The sequence below is a fragment of the Apostichopus japonicus genome, chromosome 5, assembly GCF_037975245.1.
Source record: "Apostichopus japonicus isolate 1M-3 chromosome 5, ASM3797524v1, whole genome shotgun sequence".
Lineage (NCBI taxonomy): Eukaryota > Metazoa > Echinodermata > Holothuroidea > Aspidochirotida > Stichopodidae > Apostichopus > Apostichopus japonicus.
In genome coordinates, this window is record NC_092565.1 from 12,466,909 (window position 1) to 12,475,816 (window position 8,908).

Here is an 8,908-nt window from a genome sequence, read left to right on the forward strand (position 1 = left end):
GCTATGCAGCCACATATGCATGTGGTAGAAACCCAATGGCTTTTTAATTACACTTCACGTTTATTTTTTAGCTCATTTTGAAGTTTTCACAATGTGGAAGACCATTTCAGATTGGAAAACTGTGGATTTCTCAGGGATGAAAAACCCCAAATTACTTTTGGCCCTCCAGGGAGTGTAACCCCACGACATCCCAGATGCTACATTTCATTGCCTCATGCCACTGCCTTCATCCACTCACAATAGCACTGAATTAAGTCTTCATTGTAAAGCTGATTAAAATTCTTGATCACCCAAACCAGGTCTCCAATCAGGTTTTCACAATTTGTCTTTCGTCCCCAGAATACAGAGATGGACGGAGGAGAAGAGGAGGAGGAGGAAGAGGAAAGCGAATCCTTTGATATAAGCCATTTAGAGTTTAAATTATCTCATAACATGGATAAACTACAGGTAAAGTTAGATAGACTCTTGACAAACTGCAAAACCTCACACAAAGCACAGTGTGTAATCCATTGCAATAACACACTACAATTCAGTATAAGAAACTCAATTATCACCATTATTTTTGTGTCTGGAAAACCGATATCTGGCCTTGATATCTCTAGATATTCTTGGTTTATCTGTACTTCCCCACTCTGTAATTAATCTTTGTTAAATTTAGTATTGGTGACTACCATTTTGATTCATTATTTTTTTCGATATATTTTTCATGTATGAAGGGCTTTCAAATGTTTCCTCTCTTTTTTTAATCGATATTTAGATCAGGTTTAGCCAACCGTAACGAAGTTAAGATATTTAGCAGTATTCCTGGTATCCACACCAATGAATTTATATAAATGTAGCAGGAAAAACAAAGAAGTTACTATTGTTTAATTCATATGTTTATGCATGATTAATAATTTACATACTATATCAATATTCATATGATCTTCAAAAGTTCTTTCAGATCTTTATATATCCAAAATAACATTTGCAAATTAAACGTCATCATACAATGTTATCTTTGAAGGCGGCAGCCCAACTCAACAAGAGATTTTCACTTCGAGAACTGAACGTATTGAAAGTCATCCTATGTAGTGGACTCTATCCCCAATTGGCCATAGCAGACGACTGTAATTCATATAGGAAAGATTCAGACCAGGTTTATCACACCAAGGTAAGGGAAATGGAACTGAAAGCTTCAAATAGGTCTGTTTAACATATTTGATGGTGTTTTTCTCTGTAATGACAGAATTAATCTGAATCTGTTGCACATATTTTATTTTCATGTTGATTGAAGTACATTTTCTGCATCATTTGATACTAAATTCTCCCAACTGTACAGTTCAACAGCTTTGTGAATTATTATTTATTATTATTTTAGGTTTACAGTCTTGTTCAAGGCCAAAGCCCTCTCACACGACTTTATAATTTAATCCTGGTCATTGGTAACTTGTCACAACTACACACCAAGTGTGCACAATTCAATCAATCTCTCCTGGGGCACAACAGTGCACCACATCCACGTGTCCCCCAGGGGACTTCCCATAGGGTGCAGCCACAAACCGGCGCACGCAACTATATTAACAAGTTACCTCCCAAGTCCCTATTTATACACCTGGGTGAAGAGAGGCAATGGAGATAAAGTGCCTTGCCCAAGGACGCAACGCAATGATCTGGCCAGGACTCGAACCTGTAATCCTTAGATCACAAGTCCACTGCCTTAACCACTTGACCACAACGCCCTTTAATATTGAAGCCGTAGATATAAATTGTGAAACTTGTTTATAGCTTGGGCTTTCAGAGGCCCCGCTTGAAGAATAGTAGCTGGGACCCTTTGTATTAACTTCATCTGAACTGCACTTGCCACAAAGCCATAAATGTAATTTTAGAGAAATAGGTATCTGATAGATCTGTTATTGAAATTGGCAGTTAAGTTCTCAACCAGAAAAACAAACCAGACAAAGGCATATGCATGTTGGTATATTCATTTAATTATTCATGTTAAAACATGACCAGATCTTGTGATCTGTTGGCTCCAAATTTCAGATCCAACCCTTGACAATGACAATGAGAACCCTGGTTTAATGAACTGCCCGAACCATCCATTTACTATGCCTCTGTGTGAAATGTGTTGTACACTTTAATAACAACGTTAGATTTTGGATATTCTGTTAAACGAATAAACAGAAATTGAACCAAAGAAGTGAGATGTAAACAGTACATGCTGGAAAACTTTAGCTATAGCTCCATGGGATCAAAATATTCTGTTCAGTCTTGTAAGAGATGCTAACTGAAAGATTTTTAACAGATAGAAACATATGTAATAATATTTTTGATAAATAACATTTCAAACTGTTTCCTTTCAGGCCAAGCCATTTGTGGTCTTACACCCTAACAGTATATTTGCTAATAATCCTGCTCTATTGGAGCCACCTCCACCAGAAGATGATAATGTCAGTCTTGGATCGAAAGGACCACTCAGCAACAAACATTCATTACTTTCTTATGTGTGAGTATTAACATAAAGGACTATAAATTCAGGAGAGTATGACACAATTAAGCCATAGCTCATACGCATGGTCCAACCCCTGGCCTGCCAAATTAAAGTGGAGCTATTCTTGTACGATCTGAATTGGTCTTTCAATTTGTTAAAAAAATCCGAAATCGACTAAAACTTTAAATTGTGAAGCCACCTGACGTGAAGTGTAAGTAATAAGCCCGGGTGGATATGTAGCTGATAAACGTTGTAAAATAATGCCCTTCCATCAGGCAACAGACAGGCAAAATAGATTATTTAGTTTATTTTAAAGGCTTTTACTACATCACTCTTCAGAGAGATGGAGAAACAGCATCATTTGGAACTAAAGTCATTTGGAATTATATAATCAGATAACCAGATCTCTCTTTAACATGCAATTAAAATGCTGTTAGTAAGACATGGTTTTCCTTTTGTTGGTACTGCCAATAACATCAACTTATCTTAGCTTTAGAACGTCCTTGATTTGGATAAGAAATTATTCATAAGGCACTGTTAGATCTTATTATTATTATGATTATATTATTATATTATTTATATAGCGCATAATCCAAAAGTTCTATGCGCTTTACAAGACAATAAAAAATAAAAAATTATGGGACAAATGATTCAAAGAAATCTTATCAAACACATTGACCTGTTTCATGGTATCGGGGAAGTAACGGGGAAGTAACGTCCTTGATTGGGATAAGCCACAAGTCATAAGACATTGTTAGATCACATCAAACACATTGACCTATTTCATGGTATCGGGGAAGTAACCATTTAAATTAAAAGTCCAGTCTTTATAGAGACAAAGTGACTGTCTGGTTGATTTAAAGAGAAAAGTGGTGTGTCACATTCCTCTTTCATTATGATGTGAGTGCTCAGGTTCTGTCAACAAGACTATTAATTTCTCTTTCATAACAATAAACAAAGAATGCCAATTTAGACCATAAAGAGAGAAGGGCAATGTCTCACAGTTTTGTTTATCCTTGTTAATTGTTTGGATGGGATTGTCTCTTTTTCTTAGTTCACTACTTGAGACAAATAAACCATACTTGGTCAACACAATGAAGGTTCCAGCCTTGCAGACAATCCTACTCTATGCAACCAGTATTGATACCAATATGGACTGCACCAGGTGAGTGACCATGCAGTTAATTATCAAACCTATTCTATGCAATAAATATTGATAGTTGATACCAATATGAACTGGATTTAAAATCCCTATCAAAACATAACATATTTAAATAAAGAATTTCCCATAAGACTCCACAATTTCAATTGGAAAGTTTATGAATGAAGTCAAAGGGAGCCAAATGAAATTTTAATTTATTCTCAAAACTTCCCATCCTTCCACTCTAAAAAAAGAATATTCTGTACTTATTTATCCTTACTTTCTTCCTTCCATATAAACTTTATGAACTAATCTAAATTTGGGGAAAATAATCAAATTTGAATGACAAGGGGAATCTAAACTCCAAGCTAAGCTTAAATAAGGGAAATTTACTTCACAGTGTGTTTTGCATAGGATTGATCAACACCTTTAAAGGTCACTGGATATATATTTGTATGTTGATTTACAAAGTTATTTGTTTTTTTTCATAGAATCATTGCTGATGACTGGCTGGAATTTACTTTCACTGACTGTGAGGGTTCGCAGTCTTTAGTTTCAGCTGTGCTGCAGCTCAGGAATGTTTGGACCAGGCTCCTAGAAATGAAACTAAAAGGTATTTAGCTATTTCTAATAAATATTCCTTCCAGTCAGTTCTGAATCAAGTTTATTCCAAATTCGATATTTCCAACATTTTAACAGTCTTGGCATCCCTGTTACATGGATAACCAGCTTATTTCGACTGTTGTATTTGAAAATTTAAGCAAATTCTTATAAGAATAGCAAGCTACTGTGCAGCTGAACATCTTCTTTGCTACTTAATGTATGTATTGTAATGTAATGTGTAGAATAATTACAAAGAAATTGTCTGGTTTATACACACTAGCAATAATCTCACAAATTGAACACCTTACAGGGAGGGGGGAATTTTGGAGACTGATAACAAAAGAAATATTAAGACTGAAATTGTAAACAACAATGAGTACGGCAAGAATATATAGATTACTTTTGAACAGATGGAAGCAGGAAATGCTAAGAATCAGACAGCCACAAGGAGACTGTTGGGGTGAGGGACGCTAGACCTCAGCCTGGGGGACCGCCCCAGACCTGGCAACACACATCCCTGAAAAATCCATCCTATACTAGTATCCCCTCGGTGACTGTGCTGTCACTCACTGACAGGTTTTAATGGCAAGGATTCTAGCCACCAAGGTTCCTAAATTAAATCTCCTCCCTGTATCCTTGCCAGGGCCGAGGTTCCTAAACCTAGGATCCCCTCCCTTCCCCGCACACCAGAGCTGAGGTTCATAATTAGTGGTCCCTCACTTGCCCCCTCATCAGAGCTAAATTCATAAACTAGGGGCCCTCTCCCATTCCCCCCTGCCAGAGCCTAGGTTCCTAAACCAGAGTCCTGCTCCTTCCCCCCTCCCCTTACCAGAGTCACTCTCACAGAGTTCCCCTCCTTCCCCCCTCACAGAGTTACCCTCCTTTTCCCCCCTCACCAGAGCCAAGGTCCTCTTCCCAGTTGATAGTGAAGTTAATGAGTCCCTTTATCTATGGAATGAAACATTAAGACTGTGAGACAATTCTGAACCAAGGACGTATATTTTGAAGTTGAATATTTGTAGGCCACACAATAACCTCTGTTCCTGATATGGTGCCTTAGTAAATGGATATGAAATTAAGTAGAATAAAAGATATTGTAAAAACTATAAAGAGCAAGGGCATTGATAATCGTTGGTTTAGTGTTACGATTAAAACAAAATTCTAAATTTCCCCTGACTGATTTAGGTATAGGAGCTGAACATTTATGTAAGCGCCAGAGACCAATGAAAGATCTTATAAAGAAGAGTTGTGGGCCTGGGATCATTGAAATCGACTCCCATGTAGGGGAGTCTGAGGTCTCCACCCACCCACCAGCCCCCCCCCCCCCACCCCAACCGCAGAAAAAATGAAAAAGTTTAACTATAAATTAGGTCTATAACTAGCTCTAACCGCAAGGTTGTGATAATAAGTACCTATGATATTTTGTGTGAGGCTGAGTAGTGGGGTTTAAACCCATACCAGTGGTCTAATGCTTCCTTGGCTGAACATAAAATATTTCTGGACTGGAAATATTTTCTCCGACAGATGATTTGAGGAGGAAGTGGTCAGTGAAACTGAAATTAACATGAAATATATTATTTTTGTATAATTTCTATGAACTGTCAGGGTTTAATACCATTGTTTGGTCTTATGTTTCTGCCTCCAGAGACGGAGCTGAGGAGCGGACTAGAATCTCCAAACCTTGAGATTAAACATCAAGAGAGACTACTGGCCAGTAAACTAGCTCAGTTCTTAGACAGTGATGTCAAATATACCATGAAGAGAACCTCACAAACAGAACTACAGACAATGTATGCAGGACCATTAGCTGGTAACTATCACAACAGAAATTAATTTATGCATGTTTTATGATGATAATAACGACCTCAGTCTAATAGTTATACATGTTATACTTCTCTAGTTGTATTGCTAACAAAAGTAATGAATTATCAAACAGCAAATAGCAAGGAAATCAGGGATCTCCTTTCTTTATGTGATGTGTTAGAGGGGGGTAGGGGGCGGGAGTGGGTGGGGTGGGGTGGGAAGGTTATTGCATGGTGGTAGGAACAGATGACGAACAGTTATGAATGATGTCAATTTGGCACTTTATCAATTGATAAACTGTGACTTGTCTTGAAATGGAACAAAAGGATGAAAGGATGAGTTTCAATTTATATCAGTAAGCTCACACTCTTGATGAAGAAAGAAAACAAGAACTGAAAATAATTACAGATAGAAGAACTCACTTTGAAATTAACTCCGCATGAAAGTAAGGAGTTTGCTTACTATACTGGAAGAGATTTTGATACAGTAAGATAGATGTAATGGTCCTTTTTTGTTCAGTTTCAGATTCAAAGAGTTCATACTTTACAAGTCAGAGCAAGAATGCTTCTCCTCATCCTGTGAAAGGAGGCTACCAGATAAAGGACTATTTTATATTTGGATGGTAAGAACTTTAAAAACCTCACAACTTCTCTGTTAATCATCGGCTAAAGATCATCAGCTGGAGGGTTGCCATGGTGATGAAGGTGGGAATTGTGGTCACCAAGCAACAAAAGGTTTGAATAAGAGGGATGTAGACTACTTTTCTCTTTTAGAGAACTTCATCATAATCACAGTCCAGACATAGCCATACTTACAAAGGTTCACAATGAGGTCTTTTTCAAAATGATGCCCTCACGTTCTGAGTAACGTATTTATGTTTTGTGTTACTTCTGTAGGTATTTATTTCTAGAAAGGAAATGAACTGTACTTCTAATGCTGATACGTACTGCGATGCACTTTTGTAATAGTGAATTCCATCAAATTTTCCCAACATCTCACTTGAAATAACTTATTTTAAGAAAATCATCAACAGAAATTGGTCTTAAGAAATTACAAACAAGTTTTTACACAACAAAGAAGTCATTGGCTAGATTATTGGATGAGAACCTATGACATCAGAATTACTTGATGACCAATCCAGCATATGAGAGGCAATTATTTAAAAGTAATTAACAATTTAAGATCAACAAACCAATATTTGGCGACCCTTCAGAGAAGATATCAATCTTTGTTTCACATCCTTCTTAGCTTGGCAGATGCTTCTGCCGATTACATATCAGTGTTAAGGAAGCACTGGACATGTCCTATCTGCAACCAGTCCATGGTCATTACTACACTTGAAAAATTGGAGCATGAAGCAAGCTGTTCAGAGCCAGAAAAGAGTAGGTCCTTTAGCTTATATTTTTATATTTGAAGGATTATTGACCATATTATCACTAGAAATTGAAAGGTTAGGTTGTGTGTGGTGAGGAGGGGAGAGGTGGGAGGTTAGTGAGATGAATGAAGTGAGTGCAATCTCAATAAGGTCCAACCTCTGGGCTCAGGTTGAGACATATGTCTCTGAATAATTTATATACATGTTTCAATGAAGCTCTTCAGCATTTTACTGAGGGCGCTGTTATATCTGTCTAAAAGGCCACTGTACTGTTTGAAGAACTCTGAATCAATGTAACACAATTGCTTGAAAGCTTTCACAATCAGCAAACACACCTGATGAACTGGCAAACTGACGCCATGGGAGATTGACTAATTCATGGTCCCACTTGTGCAGTTTGGCCTAAAGAAATGAAAATACTTTAGAACAGACCAGTTAAGGTGCTTAAAACAGTCAGCTTGACTTGAAACTTTGAGAATATGTTTCAAAAGATGATTTCTTCTGCAATAAGTACAAACGAAATTGCATGCACTAATATTGATCTACTCATGGTACCGTTGATGTGATGATGTCATAGGCTGCGGCTTGTCAAGCTTTGCGGAAACTAGATAGGACTGATATGACAGCGTCCTTTATCCTTTGGCTGAAGAGCACCATTGCAATAATTTTCTGATGATAGTTGTCCTTGCTTAAAATTCTTTCTCCAAGAATACTTTGATTCATTTTCTCTTTGTTTTGTCCATCTAGCTTCTTCATCACAAGATCAGTCTGATGAAGCTAAGTCTCAAGGCCCAAAATCTCTGCGTAGGGATTACCACTGTCCGATCTGCGACGAACAATTCTCGTTCACAACCTCTGAAATCCTGAAGCACAGGAGGGACCACCAAAGAACAGAGGAGAGTAAAGTGACAAGCTGACCTCTATTTGTGAGTGAGCCAATATGTATCAGTCACAATGTAAATGAAATATGAAATGGATAAAATTGATAATGATCAAGCCCTACGTTGAAGCTGCTCGCTATTAACTGTGATAGGGGTGGTATGTGGTGGTAACCATTTCTGTGATAGGGGTGGCTTGACATTGCAACTATTCCAGTGTTGCTTATGTGGGGCCATGGTATCTCGCCTACTCTATGATTAAGTTTAGTTTAGTTAAGTATTTCGCTAGTGTGAGGAAGCCAAGAGAAGCTCATTGGACAAACACTGCTTATATTATACTGAGCCTTTTCTTTTTGCTGAGTCATCAGAGAGTTACAAGGCAGGTGTGTAATTGTCGCACTCAGGACCGCCAGTTTTACATCTCTATCCAACTAACGAGAGTGTACCTCAGCATCTGACCACTTTCTCCAATACTGCGATAGGTAAACACACCCACCCTACTTATCATCACTACAGTGCAGCTAGTTGTTTCTGAACCATTGAAACACAAGGAGCAAACCCCAGTTCCTAATTCTCAACCAGAAACTATACCAAATCCACGGAAGACTCCACTCAACAACACTGCAAGAAAGCAA

The 8,908-nt window shown here is 37.7% G+C and overlaps 1 protein-coding gene across 2 annotated transcripts in view; it reads left to right on the top strand.

Annotated features, from left to right (window-relative positions):
• Positions 1–8,908, top strand: part of LOC139967684 (probable ATP-dependent RNA helicase DHX34) — a 28,773-nt gene that overhangs the window by 16,963 nt on the left and 2,902 nt on the right. The window contains exons 18-26 of one of the 2 annotated variants that reach the window (XM_071971686.1): positions 340–447; positions 1,007–1,153; positions 2,346–2,488; positions 3,528–3,638; positions 4,106–4,227; positions 5,863–6,027; positions 6,540–6,642; positions 7,269–7,402; positions 8,143–8,325. In XM_071971686.1, coding sequence (XP_071827787.1) covers positions 340–447; positions 1,007–1,153; positions 2,346–2,488; positions 3,528–3,638; positions 4,106–4,227; positions 5,863–6,027; positions 6,540–6,642; positions 7,269–7,402; positions 8,143–8,312 — 1,203 coding nt within the window. In that variant the 3' untranslated portion in view covers positions 8,313–8,325. The remainder of the gene's footprint in view (positions 1–339; positions 448–1,006; positions 1,154–2,345; positions 2,489–3,527; positions 3,639–4,105; positions 4,228–5,862; positions 6,028–6,539; positions 6,643–7,268; positions 7,403–8,142; positions 8,326–8,908) is intronic. The other variant, XM_071971684.1, reaches the window with a different exon arrangement.